This window comes from Phytophthora cinnamomi, assembly GCF_018691715.1.
Source record: "Phytophthora cinnamomi strain GKB4 chromosome Unknown Contig0, whole genome shotgun sequence".
Classification (NCBI taxonomy): domain Eukaryota; phylum Oomycota; class Peronosporomycetes; order Peronosporales; family Peronosporaceae; genus Phytophthora; species Phytophthora cinnamomi.
In genome coordinates, this window is record NW_027150933.1 from 3209311 (window position 1) to 3231083 (window position 21773).

Genomic DNA, 21773 nt, shown 5'->3' on the forward strand with positions numbered 1-21773 from the left:
AGCCGACGCACGGGAGCGTTTCCGTGAGGCTAAGGAGAGGCGGTCCAACACTATCCGATCCAAAGCTGCCAGGTATGAGTCACCGGCAGGCTCTGTCCGGATCAACGGTCTCGTGGAGGTGCCATACATACCGGACACTGGGGCTGACAAGAGCATAATTCCCCAAGTGGATTCGCTATTGGCTGTACTCCCCACGCTGACACCTACCCCACTGAGCACGCGGGTCGACGTGGAAATGGCTGATGGACGACGTCTGGTGTGTGAACACGAGTGCTACTGAACCTCGAGTTGATCACTATTGCGGGACCAGTCTCAATCCGCTCTGTTCCATGTCTAATTTTGGTTGGTGAAGGCGAAGAATTCCTATTGGGGCGGGATGCCCGAAAGGTATTGGGCATTGACATCGATCACCAACTGGCCCAGCTAGCTGGTCAGCCTCTTCAGGGTGCAGAGGAAGACGAGTTTCCTGTTGGGGATGGCCTACCTAACGAACGAGATGTGCACGATCCTAGGGAGGTTATTGATCGACTGGTCGCTCAAGCAGTCTCGGAGGGTCTCCCGGCCAACCACGTCGAGGCGGTTCGAAGTGTCCTGACCAAGTATCCTGACATTTGGAGTAAAGCCATCAGACCTGACCCGCCAGCGCATGTTGAACCGCTGCGAGTAACTCTTCAAGACGATGCAGTCCCGTACCGCAGCCAACCTCGCAAATGCGCACCGCTCCAGGCTGATTTCGTACGTGAGTACGTGCGGAGCCTGGTTGCTAATGGTTTGGTCGTGAAGAACAATGCGTCCCGGTGGGCGTCTGCTGTAGTTCCTGTACGCAAGCCTGGGTCTCGAGACAAGTTTCGTATGACCATTAACTATAGGCCAGTGATCCGAGTCACTATTCCCATCGCCGGATCGATGCCGACCAATGCGACCACGACCGATGCCTTCGCAGGCAAGAAAGTCTTTGGGTCATTCGACTTCACCCAAGGATTTTGGCAGCTGCCGTTGCACGAAGCGAGCAGGGAGATATTTTCGTTCATTACTGAGGATGGTGTGTTCACGCCAAACAGATTCCCACAAGGGGCAACCGACTCAGCTCTGCACATCCAAGGTGAGATGCAGCGCCTTCTGGCTCCGCTGATACCTCACTCAGCCCTAGTATGGGTCGATGATGTTATTCTTTTTGCGCCGTCTGTGAGCGAGTTCGTCGAGGTGCTGGGACACTTCTTTTCCCTGGTGGCTGCGGCCAAAATGAAGCTGAACGTGTCGAAGTGTTCACTGTTCAAGATGGAAGTACTCTGGTGCGGACGGCTAATCTCAGGAGCAGGCATTCGCCATGACCCCGATCGCGTGGATGCGCTATTGACACTTCCACTACCTGCAACGATAGCCGACCTGCGGTATTTCATTTGTGCCACCAATTGGCTCCAAGACTCACTGCCGGATTATGCACGCATAATCGCCCCGCTCCAATAGAAGTTAGCGGCAGAGAAGAAGCGCGTAGGTGGACGCAGTCGAAATGCGTTAAACGTCGCTACTGTGTGCGTAGCGCCTGAACAAGCTGCCTACGAAGCGATGCTCTGGCTTGTCCGAGACTCGGTCCTCATGGCGTCGCCTGATCCGGATGCCGAACTGTTAGTCTTTACGGATGCAAGTCTCTCCGGATACTCGATCGTTGTAACCCAAGTTGTCAACTGGGATCCCGAGCTTCCTGTCGCCAAACAGCATCATCAGATGATAATCTGCAAAGGTGGAATGTTCAAACACAATGAGCTCAATTGGACTATTGTGGAAAAGGAGGCTTACCCGATCGTGAAGGCGTGCCAGGACCTGGAGTACCTACTGCTGCGACCCAGAGGATTCCGACTGTACTGCGACCATGCCAACCTGGTCTATATTTTCGCGCCCCACGATGCTCTCAAGAAGCACGTTAGAGATCGTCTCCAACGCTGGGCTATGCGGCTTTGTGGGCTACACTACACGATCGAGCACATTGCTGGCGAAGATAACATTTGGGCAGATATCATATCCCGCTGGCACACGCGTGAGGTGGTTCGTGTGACTGCTGTACAGACGCGCAGTCAACGCGCTGCTCCACTGGCAGCAATTTCTCCCCTTCGCCCAATGTCTGATGCCGAGTTTGTATTTCCCACTCTGGATGACATTTTCGAGGCGCAACATGCAGCTGGTCAAGCAAAATCGCGTCTGCGAGTCACTCTGAAGGAGGAGGACGGTATCGTGACCGTGGAAGACCGGCCCTGGATCCCGAATAGGGCTAGAGAGCTACTCACACGGATTTTTGTGGTGGCTCACACCGGTGCACAAGGCCAGTGAGGCCAGGAGCCGATGGTTACATTGCTACAGCGCCACTTCTGGATTGCTTGTATCACTGAGAAAGTATCTGCGTTATCCGTGGATGCTTGCTTTGCAAGCACGTCAAAGGCCCACGCATCATCCCCCGGCATGCGGACCTAGTCACATGGCGACGATGCGAAACGAGGCGCTGCATTGGGACTTTCTCTCTCTTGGTAATGGCTATGGTGACACGAACTACCTATTGGTCGCCAAAGACGAGCTGACCCATTGCTGCGAGTTATTCCCGTGCAGTACACCCACGGCTTTCGTCGCTGCAGAATTGCTCTCGATGTGGTGTGCGAGATTTGGAGTTCCCGAGTCGCTTGTGTCCGATCAAGGAAGCCACGTTCGGAACGAAACAGTCAACCATCTTTGCGCACGTATGAAAATCGAGCAAGAATTCTCGCCGATCTACTCCCCGTGGCTCAATGGAACGGTGGAGAGACTCAACAAAGACGTCCTACAAGTGTTGCGAGCCCTCCTGCTGGAGTATGACCTCGGCTTTCATGAATGGCCTTATCTACTGCCGGTGCTACAGGGGAACTTGAACCACACGCTTCTACAATCTATTGGAGGTCACTCGCCTGTTGAATTATTCACAGGACTTCCAACTTCGTCTCAGCTGGATGCAGTTGTCGGTCGTCGCAACGACGCTGACTTTGTTCGAGAGATTAACCTTGAAGTCGTCGACGAGCAGCTAGATGCATTGCGTCGATCTCTACACGGCATGCACAAAGACGTTATGGACGAGAAGGAGCGCAGACGTCTACAAGATATGGCAGCACACAAGGGCTCAGTGGTCAACTTCGATGTCGGGGACGACGTACTTTGGTCACGCATTGACCAGCGTCTACCGGATAACAAGCTTCTGGGACAGTGGGTTGGGCCGTTCAAGATAATTGAGGCGAAGCCGCACTCCTTCATGATCCAGCACCTCATTTCAGGGCGAGAGTACGACGTCCATGCATCCCGCCTGAAATTCTACGCGGATTCGGAGCTGAACCAGACTGAAGAGCTGCTGGAAATAGTGTCGCGCCAAGGAATGGTGCTTGGCGTCGAAGCCATCCGCGATCACCGCTTTAACGCAGCTCTGGACCGCTGGGAATTGTTTGTGTCATGGATGGGTCTACAAGCTATCGAAGACTCATGGGAGTCACTTACGGTTCTGGATCAGGATGTCCCCACCAAGGTTCGGGAATACATCAATGCCAGCGGTGACGACGATCTGCGCGAGCAGATTGAATAACGCACCTCGCATCACAGAGCTTTGGGGGCGCTGTCGGCGGATTATGATCAAGCTCAGGCTGCTGCGGAGCGTCAACATCCCGATCCGTCGAATAGCAGCTCACTGAGTGTGCCTCGCTGCCTATGAAGGAAGCACGGACGGTCTTTCTTAGATTTACTGGATCAAGGCACGCGTCAAGAGTTTCTAGTGGTGGATGGCACGCGTCCACCACGCTGCATGAACGAAAGCATACTAGGAGTACACCTCCGAAGGGGTTGTAGGCAGTCGTAGTTTGCTTTCTCTACCTGAATAACTCTGCTCATTGATCAACTTTCCTCTTTGGAACAAGACCCCGGGTATTCGCGACAGGCACTAGCTGTTACACTTCTGGTTGGGCATCGTGTTGTTCTCGGCGCCAGTCGAGATACCCGACCACCGACGACCTTGGTGGGTCCGAAGATTCATCCAGCACAAGTTGCCGTGAATTTAAACATTATCGCATTAATTCAAACCAAATCTACAGTGCGATAAGTTCCATGGGCCATGAGGCCATTCACGCTATCAAACGATCACAACCGTATCGTACTTTGACTGCGATTTTCTCCGGCACGGTTCACCCTGAACCGTTTAACCCTTTCGTAAGGTGTTTTGTAAAACAGCGTACGAATACTCCCGCTAAAAGGGGCGCATTTTCGCCCTTTTACCAACTCTCACCTAAAATCCACGGGCAAATCATCAGTGGTGCATGGCATAATCACATGCAATACAAATATCAAGATATAGATCTTTGTGCACATCTCCAACGAGACATGCGAACACAGTAATGTGGCTTCGCTAAAGGGCGAGTTTTGCTACCTTTTAGGCCCTGGTTTCTCCGTCTGTGTCTGGATCTCGGAATAAATTAAACGATTCTGATTGGCTGGCTGTTTATCCCCAGACAAGCCAACAATTCCCACCCCCAAGGGGGTGGGAATTGTTTGAGGATTTTATTCCGAGATAGGCATCAATTCGGAGAGGCAGACTATTGCGTGGTTGCCATGGAAGACAAAGGCAACGACGCTGCAGCGCTTGTGGCGCGTACTCGGGGCCCCGGGAGGAGCGCGCTTCGTCTCAGCCGGAGCTTCTTCGCGGGCGGGTTGCGCAGGGGGTGGGGAAGTCATCAGGGGGAGCGTCGCATCCGGGGCGGGCGACAACAGCATCTTCATGACGCTTGTTTGCGTGCCGGCGCGACGCAAATTTCCAACTTTGAGGAGTCATCCTCCCTGGGGCTGTGTATGAGATCTGGATGGTGCGAGGAGACTCAAGCCAGAAAAACGATTTTGACAGGGTATTTGTACAGCAACATAATCCCCAGCACCAGCAATCTGGGGACAGCGTCTGGGAATTGCATGTTCATTTATCCCCAGACCCAGATCCAGACCCAGACGGAGAAACCAGGGCCTTACAGTTGAATGACTTAGATTTGTATGGTACAGTTACGAGGTAGATCGCGAAAGGGCTAATCAACTCACTTCGGCATTTGTCACCAACACCACAGGCGTTCGCCAATATATCCTCTTCGTCTGCCACACCTGAAGACCTCCCGCACGCGTCCCAAGCTCGAAGTCACGAAGTTCGCCATTGCTGCCGTATTTGCCTCGCTCCTGATCGTCGGAATCTCCGCTGACAATTTCGAAGGTTATTCGTGCGCGCAGTTGGACCATATTACATGTGGGAACGACTATGTCGTCTGTGGAAGTGACGATGTCACCTACAACGTGTGCGAGTGGGCGAAGGCCAACTGCGCCAATATAGGGCGCAAAATGGCGCATAAGGGCATGTGCTGCAGGGACGAAGTTCGTGTTCATCAACTCCGTGCTTGAGCTGTCACGTTGAGGCCCCTTCGTCGATCTGATGGGCCACAATGAGAAATGAAGGGGTCCGTCGGGGACGGACTTTAGTCGATTACCGTGTAGTACCGTGCAAGAGATAACTTGAGAGAAAAATACTACTACAATAGTACTAGCACTACTACTGTAGTACTGGTTGTTAATACCTAGCCGTCTCGCGCTCAATCGCTTTACTTAAGTATGAATACCTTCCTTGAGAATGTTTTCCAATCGTGAGGTTCATCCGAGCAAATATGTCAGCACAATGAGCATGATCTCCCATTCGAGAGAGGAGAGGAAAAGACTGTCGGGACAAATGTTTTTTTTTTTTCTTGTACTGGGTGTAACGGATTTCACCGATTACAAACCCTTCACAAAATAGAAACCGGATCACGTTGTAAAATTTGGATCAGAAAATAAAAAATATATAAACCCGGTGACACAGTTGGTATCGAATGAATGACAGACGTGAGAGCTGCCTTTTTTGTCAACCACCAATACACCGGATGGGGTGTTTGAGAAGGCGAGAAATGATGATTTCCGTTTGGAAACCACCGCCTCGCAAAGGACGCGAGGACGAGCTGCCGCGGGTCGCGCTGGGCGCTCTGGAAGTGCCATTCCAAGTTTCGCGTCTCCAAGCTCTAGTCGCACCCACCACACCGCATCCCATAGTTTAGGCTCAGCTCTACGAGCTGTCGCGCATCCATCTTGTAATACTCGTAGTTTGGCCCCCTAATCTGTGATGTTGGTGGATTAGTACGGAAATAGTGGCACGCTTGTCGCTGATTGAGTGATTGAGGAGCTCAGTAACCCACTTGACGACGTCGAAGTCGTTGCCGAGAAAGGCGATTATGCATTTCGTTTTAAACGCGACATAATACAGAACAGGCTTTGATGTACCCTTCTTCGAATGATCGTTTCCAACACTGTCGCGTTTGGGGCAAATGATTCAGTTGTCATTGTGCCAATCATGAGAGCGTCGCGTGGCGGATTAGCTGCGGCGAGGAAGTTTACGAATGAACAGGCTGCAGTCTGCTCGCTTCGGAGCTCTTCCGAACCTATCTATAGTGTTACTGCGACAACGGGAACCTACGCCCTCGTCAGCACCGCTCTAACCTAAGTTACTCCTGCCGCTTCCGCTACCTACAACATGAGCACGATAAACACGGTCCTCAATGATATAATTTACACGATTTTCGGAGTATAGCAGCACAGTCGATACTGCAAAACGGCACATTCTAATCCGATATTTTTGTAGCGCGGGATTTCCCGTGTAATTGTTATAGAGTGAATTTGAAAAAGTATTCTTTGTCGAGTTGGAGTTATTTCTCTACGAGTGCCTCTCATCAAAGTCCTTACCGTATTTCTAGTATTAACGACCCTACACAGTTTAGAAGCCCCCCTCCTAACAGTGCTCGCATTTTGGGGCACAAGTAAATAGTGACCCGAGTACTATTCGGTGAAATCCTTTAGTATTCTCGGAGATGTGACGAAGTTGGACGATGGAGTGCTGATTTTGCTGATAGAGAACGTGCTATAAGCATTGCTGAATGCTGTTGTAATCTGGCGAATGAGCTCAACAACGGGGATGTGTGGGTCCAATTGGTTGATGGGAGGACTCACGGTGTGTTCACAGATGCGAGACCCACAGACGCAGAGTGCGTCGCCGATGTATGACAAACTCTCACGGCAATCTACAACCACAAACAGCCAGAAGGAAGAAGCAATTTTGTCGGCAGCTTAGCGGGATCAAGAGGTGTATCTTGCCAAGACGGACGAATTACCTCGCGATGTGGAGAAATAGGTACCGCTGGTACCAAGCATGTGGTGGTTGATTTCGTTTGGTTAGCGAAAGGTGGCCGCTCTTATGTTTCACCCAAAAAGGCTCGAAAAAAGCGCTAGTGTGCAGGCTTCAACACACACTTTTCGGGATCATCAAGAACCAGTCGCTAGAGAGAGTGCCGCTAGGTCAAACGGATAGTATTTTTGGCGCCGACTCAGTAAGTGAAAGTGGTTGCGAAGTTGTTGCACAGGTCTTTGAACTACCCCTTTGATGCGTACAAAATATCCCCCAAGTATGTGGTTCCCCGTTTGCTTGTGTGTTTTAATAAACGGATTAGAGAAATCTCCAAAGGTGCTGCAATATGTTTACTTTTCAATGGAAAAACAACTGCAGTCGACTCGCTGAATTGCAGTCTATACCATTAACAAGTTTCCCAGCCACGCTCGTGGTATAGCTAATTGAAGTCTTTGGTGTGACACACAAATTCGAATGCTAGACTACAAAAAGTAGCGGTTTGCAAGAAAAAGACGCTCTTTCTAGACTTGCAAAAATGGCATCCCACCAATTGACAGAATTCACCAAATGCACGACCGCCCTGTGGTATTGCATACATACTAACGGAGCGCGGATCGGACTCACTCACAAACAACTTGCTATTCTTAGGGAAACTTTCGGACTGAGAACGCGCCGAGCGCGAAATCAGTGCTACGACGTTTCTACCATCCCACCGCTAGCTTGTTCCAGAAGCTGACATCAACTTCACTGGTTGTGACAAAACGTGGTGCTGTTTCCAACACGTCCTCCTCCGAAGTGAATCTAGTCACTGAGAAAGATGCTGCTTAGATAACCGATCGTAACACTCAATGTTTCGAGCGTACCGCTGGCCAGTGGTTTCTTCATGAGACTGGAAGGATTCACGTCAGTCTTCACCTCCCACAAGTCCATGACTTCTTTGCCACTTGTCACACACGTAGTATCAACGTAGATCGATGTGGCGCGGCATGCGACTGTAGGTTGGATTAGTAGCCATTACGTCGGCTACTTGGTTATCGATGACAGTACAAAACCTGGACTCCAAGTCTGGAAAAACTTGGACCAGCATGTTGTATAGCCCTTGGCCCTCCACACATGCCTCGCATGCTGCAACATACTCCACCACAGCGGTTTATTTCGCGACAAGGCCTTGCGTCTTGATGTCCACGAAATTGCACCTCCCAGCATGCAGTGAGCTAACCCTGTGATGCTCTTGCGCGTGTTAGGATCACTGCCCCAATTGGAGTCGCAATATGCATCAATAATTCATTCGGGGTTTTGCGCTGCTGACTTGTTCCTGGTGTATAAAATTCCTTTCATCTTGGTCCCACCTAGGTATCTCAGCACTCTCTTGGCGGTGCCAATGTGCTGCTGTGTAGGCGTTTGCACGTATCTGCTAAGCTGTCCAACAGAGAACATAAGGTCTGTTCTCCTACATGGGGATCTAGCCAGCTCACGAAACGGGAAGTTTTTGCCGTTCACGAGTCCTCCTTGCGTCGACCCATATCAGTGTCTTCCGCAGCCAAACGCATGTTCGTTTCCATCAAACCCTTCTTGGGTGAGTGTCCATAAATGGAATCGCTCGATAACTTCTTCGCAGTACTTCGTCTGATGAATTCCAATATTGTTCTAACTGCACATCGAGGTATGTGTTGAGGAGACATTGGTCCTCTACTCCATAGGTATGGTCTAACAGCTCAAATATTCTCGTCGTGACGTTGTTCGTCGCGCACAGTATCTCATCAACGTACAGAAGCACGATGGCGAACTCGCCGTCTTGTGGTAGAAGTAAAGGCATGGCTCAGCCTCACACTGCTTAAAGCCGTATTCCACAAACCCGCGATTCACCTCGCTGCTTCATTCTAGACTGGACCGGCGCAGCCCGCACAAAGTATTTTCGACTATGTACATTATTCCATCATCTTCACACCGGTAGTCTTCGACCGCTTCCATATGCTGTTTCATACGTTAAGGAATGCCTCGTTCATGTCTCCTTGGTAGATCATCGAGTTCAAATGATGCAAACAGCAACAAGCTACCTGAATGTCGTCATTCGTGCCAATGGAGAAAAGGTGTAGTGGGCCTACTTTGGCTCACTACTTTAGCTTACACGTCGCGCTGCGTGTATGAGGAAGCGTAGGAGTTTATTAATAATTTGAATTAATTATACTTGAGTCCACAAGTATAATATAAATCAGATAAAACACCAAGTAGCTAGTTTAAGGTAAAATGAGAACTGTATTGTTTGTAAATTGATCTTCCTCTAAAATCTGCTAAAAACTGTTTATCATCTATGAAAGGGTTGACAGCGGCTGGCTGTCAGAGCCCCGCTAATATGCATGACTCTGATTGGTAGAAAGATGCTGCTTTCTACCAATAGGATCTTTGGGTATGTGTGGACCACTAATTGTGGTGGCCCACTTCAATGTATCCATTGGTGTGTCTTACACCAATGTGAGGAAGTATCTAAAACCTTTAACAGATATTTATCTGTTAAACCATAAGTGACAAATGTCATGCACAAGTGACAGTTGTCACTTGTGACCGTTATCGTGCACAAGTGACTGTTGTCACTTGTGTGTGTAACCCCGTTACACCACCCCCCCGTTAAGCTTAGACGTGTCGGTCTCGACACGTCAATTAATATTGACTGCTTGTCAATTGTTTGTGCTGGGGTTTCCGTGCTCATCCGCAATGAGCACGATCAAGGTGAAGACCACCATTGCAACAGAGTGTAAACTCTCTGTTGCTGTGTACAATGCGCGGTAGCGCGAGGTGCGCCGCTACCACGGGGAAATACAACACAGTGTCTGTGTACGATTCTTCGATGTCGACCGCGTCTATGCGTCGACATCTCTAAGCGAATTTCTGTTGCTTACCGTGATCGGGTAAGCAAGCGCCAAAGCACTTCGAGTCCTTCTCGAAGTGGCAAGTATTAGCAACTCCACGCTGTTGCGGTGGAGGCTGGTGTCCGTGCGTCGTGCGCACTGTCCGTCCAGGTGGCGGTGCGTAATAGCAACCGCGACCACAACAGGTATACTATATGTATACCTGAGAGCTTCAATGATCTCCGTGCTAATTATCTAGCACGCGAGGCGTCAGGCGTTGTAGATTACTACAGCGCTCGCACTACCTTCTTGCTGGTAGTGCGTGTTGGGTTTCGTACTCCTTCACCATGTCCGGAACGTCTTCCATCAGGACGTTCCGTGGTTCCCACGTGTCGTGTTGGGGAGGGAAACCTCTCCAACGAATGCGAAAACAATCCGGACCTCGGATTGTTTTCCTATGATCAACAATTCGCTGGACGATCCAGCGAATTTCTCCGCGTGCGTCTCGCAGCGGTGGCGGAGGTGGTGGAAACACGCTCCGATGGTCAACGCCGTGTTGACCTTCCTCTCGTGTTGCTCCACGACCAAGTGACGGTCGTGGAGTACATTCAGAGCGTGGCGGTTGCCGCTCTGTTCCTTCGTGTCCCGGCTCTGGCGGTCTCCCAGACCGCCTTGAACGTGCCGGTCGGGCTGTAGGCCCGACTGTATTAACTGCTCCAGCGCGACTACGCGCTGGAGAGGAGGGTTTCCCCTATCGAGTCTGTCTCTTCGGGTCAGACGAGCCACTTGGCTCGTGCTGGAAGTATGGCTTTAACCGCCCGACATAAAATGTCGGGTGGAGCCGCATGGTAGACGGTATGTCTAGCGTGTATGCGTTACCATGGCGTGCCATCACCGTGAATGGCCCGATGAAGCGCGGAGCAAGCTTTCTTGCTCCGAAATCCGAAACTGCATGTTTGGGCAGGTTTTGAGTAGATAACAAAACCAATGAATTCACGTTGAATTCATTTGTGCCTGCCAATATTATCGGCGTTCAGCTTCTGTTTATCCACAGAAGCTGCAATCGTGTCCTGGACAAACCGAATTACGGCTTGTCTTTTATTGATAAAGTCAATCGCATCCGAGCTGAACTCGTTCAGCTCGCTCTCCGCAAGAGGCCCGACCTCTGCGTGGTTCTTCGCGGTGTCTGCGCCCTGCGCAGACCCGTGGTCCTTGTTCCTTGTGGAGTCTGTGCAGAGCACAGACTCGTTTTCCTTGTTATGGGGGTCAGCGCACTGCGCTGACCGTTGGTTCTTCCTGCCAAGGTCTGCGCCCCGCGCAGACCTGGTTGTCTTGGTCCTTGTTGTCGCGGTTGACACCGTCCAAGTGTCAGCGGCTTTTTGCGACTGCTGTGTTGCAGTCGTAGATCCTCCCCCACTTAAAGTGGGAGCCACCACTCCGAGTAAACTCGGCAGACGGGGATGCCGCATGGCATTCACATAAAACGGTGTATGCCCGGTCGAGGCATGCACCGAGTTGTTGATGGCGAATTCCGTCATCGACAAACACTCGCTCCAGTTTTGGAACGAGTGAGCGTAGCTCTTCAAAATGTCGACGAGCACGCGATTCACGCGCTCGGTTTGACCGTCCGTCTGCGGATGATCCGCAGTCGACATGGAAAGCTGGCTCCCAAGAAGTGTAAACACTTCTTGCCACAGGTGCGCTGTGAAGCGCGGGTCTCTATCCGACACGATGTCGGACGGCATGCCATGGTGTTTGAACACCATGTCGACAAACAGACGGGCCGTCTGCTTCGCGGTCACCTCTACCGGCACCGCAGCAAGATGTACCATCTTGCTGAAGCGGTCGACGAAGACCACAACACCGGTATTCCCTCCGCTGTCCGGGGGAAGACCAAAGATGAAGTCCAATGACATGGACTTCCAACACTCCGACGGAGTCGGTAGTGATTGTAATGGAGCCTGCGCAAACGGCGCAGGCTTTACGCGTTGGCATACCTCGCAAGCACGGACGTACTTGCGCACCCACTTATACTGGTGATGCCAGTAGAAATCGCGCGTGAGAAGGACGTAAGTATTCTCACGTCCGAGATGTCCCGCAGTCGGGGCATCATGATATTCGTACATGATCCTCATGGCCATTCGGCACGACAACGCGGGTCGCGTTGTCGTCGACTGCATTGTAAAGAAGCAGTCCGTCGTGCACCCGATATCGGTGTGCACGCGCACGAAGGTGCTTAGGCAACTTCTGACGGGACTTGTCAGAAGGCGCTGTGCCATAGGCCAGCATGAGCTTCGCGTCCGCGTCGTGCGCGTACGCGGCCTTCACATCATCCAACAGAGATGATGTGGGTTTGCTCGATCGCATGGCGTCAATGGCATTGACGTCAGCAGCTTCTGCATAAACCGTCCGACGTGATAACGCGTCGGCCACTACATTCAATCTTCCGTGTTTGTATTCGACCCGGAAGTTATACTCCGCAAAGAATGAGAGCCATCTCGCCATTCTTTGTGATATGTGTGGCGACTTCACTGCGGTGCGCAGTGAAGCATGGTCGGTGTAGACCCCAAATGGTCTACTTCCAAGTAGATACACTCGGAACTTTGCGAGTGCATATTTCATGGCAAGGAGTTCCTTGTCATGTACCGGATAATTACGCTCAGCTGCTTTCAGCTGACGCGACTGGTAATAGACGACACGATCACGGCCCTCGTGATCGTGCTGAATCAACGCGCATCCGATCGCGAAATCGGATGCGTCACACACTACGTGAAATGGGCGATCTTGGTCAGCCACTGCCAAGATCGGCGCCTCAGTCAAGCCCCGCTTGACTGCATCGAATGCCTTTTGGCAATCGGGTGTCCAATTCCACACAGCTTCTTTCTTAAGAAGCTGTGACAGCGGGCGGATCTTGCCCGCATAACCCTCCACGTACTTGCACAAGTACGTGGCCAAGCCAAGGAACTGCCTCAGTTCCTTGACACTTGAAGGCGTTGGCCATTCATTGATCACTCTGACCTTTTCCGGGTCAGGGCGGACACCATTCTTCCCTACGAGACACCCGAGGACGGGTATCTCGCTCGCCCCGAAGATACACTTCTTCAGGTTCGCGTAGAGCTTATGCTTTTGCATAAGCTCAAGTAGCTTCCGGAGATGCACCCTGTGCATCTCTACGTCGGTCTTCTCGTCCACAGCCCGGCTGTGGATGAATACATCATCGAAGTAGCTCGGTGCGAAGTCGCGCACCGAGGCAACAAGTGCGTCACGCACCTGTTGAAGGTCGCAGGGGCGTTCTTGAGCCCCTGTGGCATTACTAGCCACTCCCAGAGCATGCCACTTGGCGTGCTCACTGCCGTGAGAGGGGTATCGCTCTCACGCATTAGGATCTGATAGAATCCATCTCGCAAGTCGAGAGCACTGTAAACGGTGCTCCCGGCCAACGAATCGATGATAGCAGCTTTTCGTGGTATCGGCGTCTGCGCCGGTACCGTCGCATCGTTCAGCTTGTTGTAAGCATGAACGATGCGCCATCCGCCCTGTGGCTTCTTGACACAGAACGTCGGAGCACTGTGCGGGGACTTTGATTCCCGCACTTGTCCTGCTTTACGACGACTTTCAAAGAAGTCGTCGATCGCTTTCACTTGCTCTCGCGGCAGTGGCCACTGCCGCGTGACACAGTACTTCGTGCCCGGCACGAGATCAATCTCGTGCTGAATGCCCTTATCCTGCGGAAGCTCCGCAGGAATGTCTTCCGGGAGTACGTCTTTGTACTCCCTCAACAATTCGTAATAGGGACTCGACTTCAGCGAGTCCCAACCTTGTTCCTCGAAGCGCTCTCGCTTCGTCTTCGCACTGAGAGTGTCTTCACTCTCAGTGGTACTTCCCATGAAGAGCTGCCTCAGCTCTTCGCTCTCGCTCGCTCTTCGTTCTTTCGCTGTCCGAAAGAACGCAGACTTGCTCGATGCGTCCATCGTGCAAGTCGCGCGTGAAGCGCTTCCAGCTCATGACTGGAAGTGAAGTCAACTCCGACGCCGTCGTCGGAGGACTAGCGAGTTCCATGTCACGATACTGGAATCCAGTATCGGTGCGCGTCAAGACGCTTAGCGTCTTGACATTCGGCGTCACCGCCGCAGTCTGCCCAGCAGACTGCTCTTGTTGCGTCTCGGTCCCGGACCGAGACTTGCGCAGCGTTTTCCGCTTGCGCCGTCTTCTTGTTGTGCGGAGCCGGGCTCCGCACAGTTGTTCTTCTGGTCCAGGCCCGGCCGTGGACAGTTGTTCGCCGGCGGACCCTGTCCGCGGGCGCGCGGTATCAAGGCCGGCTTGACCGCATTTTCCTTCGTGCAGCCCGGCTGCACGGTAATGTGTCCCTTCGCCGGCAGACCCTGTCTGCGGGCGCGCGATATCAAGCCCGGCTTGATCGCATGGCGCTTCGTCGTGCAGCCCGGCTGCACGACAGCATGCAAATTGCGTCAGTGCGGTACGTTTGCAACCGTCCGCACTGTTTGCAGCGTCAACTCCCGGAGTTGACACGCCTTCGTCACCTCGACGCCATTCATTGGCGGAGCCCCTCATGACCGAGGGTGCGTCGGCTCCCGGAGCCGACGCGTCGTTGTCGACCTGACCGCTTCGGGTCAGGGACTGTCCCTTACACGCTTGAACGTGGGTGTTGGTTCCCGGAATCAACACATCTTTTTCTTCCGACGTCGGCAGCATTGCCGACGTGGGTCTCACTTGTGCGCGCCCTCGCGCACTTCTTGGGCACTCCGGGACAGCAGCATAAAGGGCTGTCTCGACTGGTGAGCCGCGCGCACCTGCTGGTGCGCGCGCTGCGGTAACAGGGCCATCGCTCTCTGTTCCGCTGTCGCGTCCGAAGCGCACGAGCGTGCGCTTCTTCCAGTCAATTACCGGATCATGCCGTGCAAGCCACGGTATGCCCATAACAATGGCGAACTTATCGTCCAGGTCCAGGGCGATAAAGTGTTCGACAAACACTCGTTGTTTGTACGAGAAGCGCACGTTCACGTCGCGCTTCTCGGTCTTCACGATGGTACCTGTTGCCAGTCGTACCTCCAGAAGACTTCGAGGTACATTTACCATCTCGAAGTCAAGTCTCGGCAGGCTTCGTAGTCGAACAAAGTTGTTCGACGCGCCTGAATCCACCAAAGCTCGAAGAGAGTCACTCGCTCTCTTCGAGTAAACCTTCAAGATGACTAGGTTTGGCCTGTCATCTTGTTTCTTGCAGTGAGAGCTAGTCTCACTGGGGGCTGCAGTCCCCAGTGTCGCGTGTCCGATGTCGGCACGCGCGACTGCATTACCAGTAGGGCGCCTCGCGCCTACTGGATGTTCGCGTTTTTTGTTGGTCCGCGGAGATGCCTAGCATCGCCACGACGACCACCCCCAGGGGGCATGGGAGCTGTACACTCCCGTGCAAAGTGACCGATCCTTCCGCAACGGAAGCATCGCACGTTACCTCCCTGCTGCTGGTAACCAGCAGTTGCTGCGTTCGAGAGGTCCATTGGTTCCGGACCTCCCGGCCTCGCTACCGGGCGCGGTTGCGGCCTCGGCACGTTCACATGCAGTTTAGCCTGCCGCAGGCTAACCTTTTCTTGCATGGCAAGAGTAATCGCAGCTTCGAGAGTACTCGGGTACTCTCGGAAGAGATAGGTCTTCACAGGCCCATCTCTCAGTCCCTTCATGAACGTGACGACTTTAGTCGCCTCGTCTATCGGGTTGGTCAAAATGTTCGAGACCAAGTACCGTGCACGCTGCGCGTAAGCATGGACGTCATGCTTACCCTGCTGCAGGTCGAGGAACTCCGCCCTCGACCGGAATTCGTTTTGCGGGGGCTCAAACGCTTGTTTGAGCTCCTCCTTGAATATCTCGTACGTGCTAAAGCACGTAGGATCTGAGAGTCGGCGTCCGTACGCCCAACTCCTCGCTCGTCCGCCAAGACATGACATGGCGAACGCAACCTTTGACAACGGGTCGACGATACGTCGAGCCGCAATGGCTGTGTCGAGTTCGACAAGCCATCGGAGGAGAGGCTCGCCCTCTCTTCCCACGTAATTGCTTACGCTCAACTTTAATGGTTGAGCACGCGGTGTCGTCCCTGACGACGCCGTCACTGAGGAAGCAGCATCGCGCTGCTCCTTCATGATGAATCCCAGAGCAACACCATGTTGCTCCGTCGGCGATAGCGTACGCAGCATTGTAGCTATCGCCGCCTCCCCAATGACTGTTGACAGTCGTTGGAGGGCCTCCCACTCTGGATCCGACAGGTGGGGGCAGTCCGCGCGTGCAACATGAGTTGCAGGCGTATTGGAGTTCTCCATGGGCACTCCGTGCTCATGTGGTTCTCGGCTCCGCGTTCGTACACCTCGTACGAACGTCAAGTAGTCGGTCGTTGGACGGACTACAAAGTCCTACCAGGTGTAGTGGGCCTACTTTGGCTCGCTACTTTAGCTTACACGTCGCGCTGCGTGTATGAGGAAGCGTAGGAGTTTATTAATAATTTGAATTAATTATACTTGAGTCCACAAGTATAATATAAATCAGATAAAACACCAAGTAGCTAGTTTAAGGTAAAATGAGAACTGTATTGTTTGTAAATTGATCTTCCTCTAAAATCTGCTAAAAACTGTTTATCATCTATGAAAGGGTTGACAGCGGCTGGCTGTCAGAGCCCCGCTAATATGCATGACTCTGATTGGTAGAAAGATGCTGCTTTCTACCAATAGGATCTTTGGGTATGTGTGGACCACTAATTGTGGTGGCCCACTTCAATGTATCCATTGGTGTGTCTTACACCAATGTGAGGAAGTATCTAAAACCTTTAACAGATATTTATCTGTTAAACCATAAGTGACAAATGTCATGCACAAGTGACAGTTGTCACTTGTGACCGTTATCGTGCACAAGTGACTGTTGTCACTTGTGTGTGTAACCCCGTTACAAAAGGTATATGTGAAGTCAATACCAAATCGCTGTTTGGCGCCACGTGCAACTATGCGTGCTCGGTACCTCACGATGGTCTGTCTTCGCATCGAGTATCCCCATGGTCTTGATGGTCTGCTGCCCGCAAGGCAATTCCGAACGTAGAATATGCCTTTGCACTCATTTGGCTTTCAAGAAAACTATCTCCGCGTCCACAGCTTCACGCCAAAACGTAGCTTACTTGGAGCGAATCGCAGGCCTGTAGGTCTTAGGAATTTTGATGTCACTCGCGTGTAATCCACCATTACCATGGCGATCTGGACTGGATGCAGTGCTTTGAACGCTGAGTACACAATGTCCTCGAATAGTTCCGGTTAAAGGTTCGTCGGGATTTCACGAAGTCCTGGACGCCTTATATCCGTTCCAAGCTTGGCCCCCAACTTTGTACGCTTCTTGTTATGCGTACGACCAATATCGTCGTCTCTTGGATGCACCTTTCCGACCAGCATCTGCTATGGAATTGTCGAACAAATAATTGTAGTAATTTCTGCCATCAAACCTTTCAGCCTCTTCAGCCACAGAAATTAGATCAGACACATGGCTAGATGTTCTTGCCAGTTCAACAATTGAATCGCCAACAGCGTCATCATGTTCATCAAATTCACTATCTGAATCATCAACGAATTAGATGAAGGGAAGACAGCGTTGAGGGAGCGGCAAAAAGGAAAGTGAGCTGCCTGCCCCGCGCAATTCGGGTAGTTGGGAGTGGCGCTCCCACAGACTGCCCTACACTGCTTATATACTAAAGTTTGTATCGTGTCAACACCTATCCTAAGGAATACTCTTAACAATAGTTACACATGTTACTCTCACCTATCCTCAAGGAGTCGTCCACCCACAAATAGCCAATCATTCGGAAATTTGCTCGGGTGAGCCAAAGAGGTCCTGGTGTGCTTGTCCGGCTTCAAAGTACCTATGCTTCGAATGACGCTGGACATGGGAGGAGCTGGTCCCTCTTTGAGGTTGCCATCGGTAGTTACCATGGTCCAGCAAAGCTCCAACCAAGGGGTGCAGGTGCCGCCGCTCGAAGGAAGAGTTGAGGCCGAGCCAGACCTCAGCCTCGACCTGCTAGCCGCGGCTGACTGCATGGTGTCTCCGGCCCCAGAACCGGAGCGGGCTTGCTCTTTCGGCCCTCTCGGCGGCATAACCGAGGAGGAACTTTACGAGTTCTTGGGCTCGCAATCGCCAACATCACTGTCGGATGGAGCTTCGTTGGCCTACACATGGGTCTCCTACCGCGTTGAACAGTCTTCGCCGGTCGTTTCTGCGTCTTTGCTTCGTTCTGCGTCGCCTCTGCTGTCGCGTAGTGGCGCGACATCGGCTCCTAGTGCTTCGGACTCGGCTGAGTCTGTCGTTGAGACTGTGCTTTCGCTTGTATCGCCTGTGCCTTCACCTCCAACGTCGCCAGCTGGGGGTTCTATCGCTGATCCTGCCGCTGATGCTCGTGCTGCTGAAGCTTCCGAATCGCGCTGGGGCGTCATTGAGTTTGCCTTGGAAGGTGATATCGATCAATATGAGCATGGCGGCCCCTTCGCGGCGTACAACTTGTTGCTGGGTTTCCTCGACATCATTGAGCGTCTGGGATGCTTCGCTGTCTCCTTCTGCGTCATTAAAATCCCGTAGAAGCTAATCGAACGTCTGTAACCATCTGTTCACCTTTGTCTTCAATCCGCTGTCGTAGCGATTTTTATACTTAATAGACTCGTTCACCTTCACACCAGCCACGAATCTCTTTTGGTGCTTTGCTCGAGAAGAGGAAAATCCGACGGATGTCGCTTGAGTAGACATATACATCATTTGTAAAAGGTATTATCGTTGCTTAGAGGCTATGCAATAGAGTTTTTTTTTAATCTGGGTCAACATAGCAGCATAATTTGTAAAACAAACCGGCTATTGAAATAACAGGCATAAACACGAACAGATCGTCAACATCACAGATCATATTCAATGGAGTAAGTATTATGTGATAAGCTAATAATGGTGGCACTCGCCTGTCGACTCTGGATTATATCCAGAGAATTGCTCATTGTAAGCTAGCGTTTGTCCAAATGAGACGAGTTCGTAGATTCCGTGCCAAGGTAGTCCTCTCGATTCGTAGACCGCTAGAAGAATCGATGGCACTTGAGTGGCTGCGTGTTCGTGGCAGTGTTTGTCCTGCCTTGGCGACGCACTCCGTAAATTCGCCAACTTCTAGCTCGTTGGTCAGATTATGGAAAGTCGCTTGACAGAGAAAACCCTTTTCCTTCAATGCTGTTCAATTGCAGCCAGAACACTATGTGTAGCCTAAGTGAGGAAGGCTGCAGCCACTTGACGATATCCAAGTGGCAGTTAACCGTCGTGGCCGTGAGAACGAGTTCGCAATATCTTCATCAACATCATGTAAAACCTGACTTAGTCACATCAACAAGTAATACTACTGTAGCACTACTATCTGTATTTTTCCGCAAGGTTGCCTCTTGACAAGGGGTTATTCCTATACGCACGGTACTACACTGTAATCCACTAAAGGTTCCCTTCACAAACTTATCTTTCATGCTGGTTTTTATCCCTTCAGATTGACAACGGACCCTCAATCTGGCAGGTTAAATCCGGAGTCGGTGGCCCTCGTCCCTGCGGCACATGCCGTTGTGCAGCACTCTCCACCCCTTGTTGTCGCAGTTGGCCCTGTTAAATTCGCATTTGTTCGCGTAGGTGGCACCGTTACTTCCACAGACTTGCGTAGTATCACCACCTCCCGTGCATTGAATATTGGAAGCCGCCGCGCACGACCAATTTTGTGCGGAGGTTCCGACGATCAGGAGCGAGGAGAGTACAACCGCAATGACGAACTTCATGACTTCGAACTTGGGACGAGTAGTGAAAGGTTTCAGGTCGGGGGGGGGGGGGGGGGGGGGTTAGTCTCCCGTGAGTTTATGCGTAGTGGTTTGTCGATAAATGCAGAGTGAGTAGGACGACAGCTATACTGTATATATATATCCTTCGGATACGTATTACGGGATGCTATACGGGACGCGGTTTATGGGATGAATACTAATAGATTATGGGACTCTAGCAGAGAGCGGCGGTACTGTCCGTGGGCAGGAACGCCATCCAGCTGGCTGCGCACAACGGGAATTGGAATCTTCATAAACCGCACGGAAGGCTGCGTGTGGTGAGCGTCGGAGAACGCTACACGCTCGGGCCCCTCGAGATTCTCCAGTGGCTCTATGCCCATTATCCCGACCAGTTCGATTGTAACCGCGTGATTGCAGCCGCCGACCGAGACGACTTTTATATGATGGAGTGGGTGCACAGCCTCGGGATATGGCACGCGACGTAATTCACGCCGCTTGTGCCTACTGACATTATTTCCGCACCTAGAGACTGCGAGGCAGCATGAATTGACGTGTATGGTCGAAATTGTCGAGAGAACCTTTTGCCCAGGCGCTAGTCAAGCACATGAACGCCATTTGTTCTCAGTTTCGTAGAAAAATCTTGTGCACGTATTTTTCGGTTGAGAAAGATAAATTTGTAGCTAGCTAGCTCCATCATAGAGGTTTGTTTTGTCCATCGGGGATTGAAGGCCTGTCCTCTAAAGAAATTGGAATCGCAAAGCGTCTCAACTCACGCCACGGGATGGAGCTACATTTTCCAGGCTGGTGGTGAAGACGATGGAGCCATTTGATTGCAAATCAAACGACGCATTGAAGCTGTAAATTGAAGACGAATTGTCTAGTCACATAGTAGCTCGCAAGAGCAGGTAGCGATCCTAACACTGAGCTTCCTGTACCAGTATCAGAAGGAAGATCAACGACCCCACAAGCATACCGCAGAGAGCATTTTCGTAGCCTCCACTGTGCTCATATCGAACATCCCTCCGACGATAGAATACTTTCCCTCAAGGAGAGTATCTGATCACCGTGTGATCTCGATGCCTTCGAATCGATTTTTTCTTCTTACAAGATGAATGGATAAGTATTCTGGTACCATTGCTCTCCATGAGCTACCATCAAACATGTGCACATCAGTTGACGGCAACATTTATTCTTCCGTCCTCATTTAGCGCAAGTTCCAGAGCCTCGTACAAGCCTCGTACAGTAACCAGCGCTGTTCATCGAGGAATACAGTTGAGCGGCATAGACTGCAATTCAGCTGAATCGACTGCAGTCGCGTTTCCACTGAAAAGTAAGCATATTGCAGCATGCCAGCACCTTTCGGACATGTCATGTCCGAAAGGTGCGGAGTAGATACATTGTATCTACTCCGTCTAAAAAACGCGCAAGCAAATGGGCACATTTCGGGAGGCCCCATTGATCCACAGCACTGAATGCATGTTAACAACGAAATCTTGAAGAGCTACCGGTTCCTCTTCATGATGCGGGCGGTAATACAGCAATAGTTATCCCCCGTTCGTGTAAGCAGCGCCGCCATTTACTTTGGGGATATTTTGTACGCATGAAAGGGGTAGTTCAAAGACCTGTGCAACAACTTCGCAACCACTTTCACTTAAGGGTAATCGGAACCAACTTGGCCGACTTCTTTCTAAATGATTCACATTTCAACAAATATTGACTCAAAAAATATGGTGACCACACCGATCGAAAGCTGTGCGCTTCAGCTATCTCCCGGATAGCTCCGAGCTGAGACTACACGCGAATTCAGCGACTTCTGACGTGTTCAAATGTTCACATATTTTCAGAGGCTCCAAATGATTTGGG

The 21773-nt window shown here is 51.5% G+C and overlaps 1 protein-coding gene across 1 annotated transcript; it reads left to right on the forward strand.

Annotated features, from left to right (window-relative positions):
• Positions 1 to 18057: 18057 nt before the first annotated feature.
• On the forward strand, positions 18058 to 18699 carry IUM83_02123 (uncharacterized protein; the record flags this gene model as incomplete). Its single annotated transcript, XM_067926021.1, has 1 exon — positions 18058 to 18699. One exon carries the CDS (start codon positions 18058 to 18060, stop codon positions 18697 to 18699), a length of 642 nt encoding a protein of 213 aa, XP_067801039.1.
• Positions 18700 to 21773: the final 3074 nt, after the last annotated feature.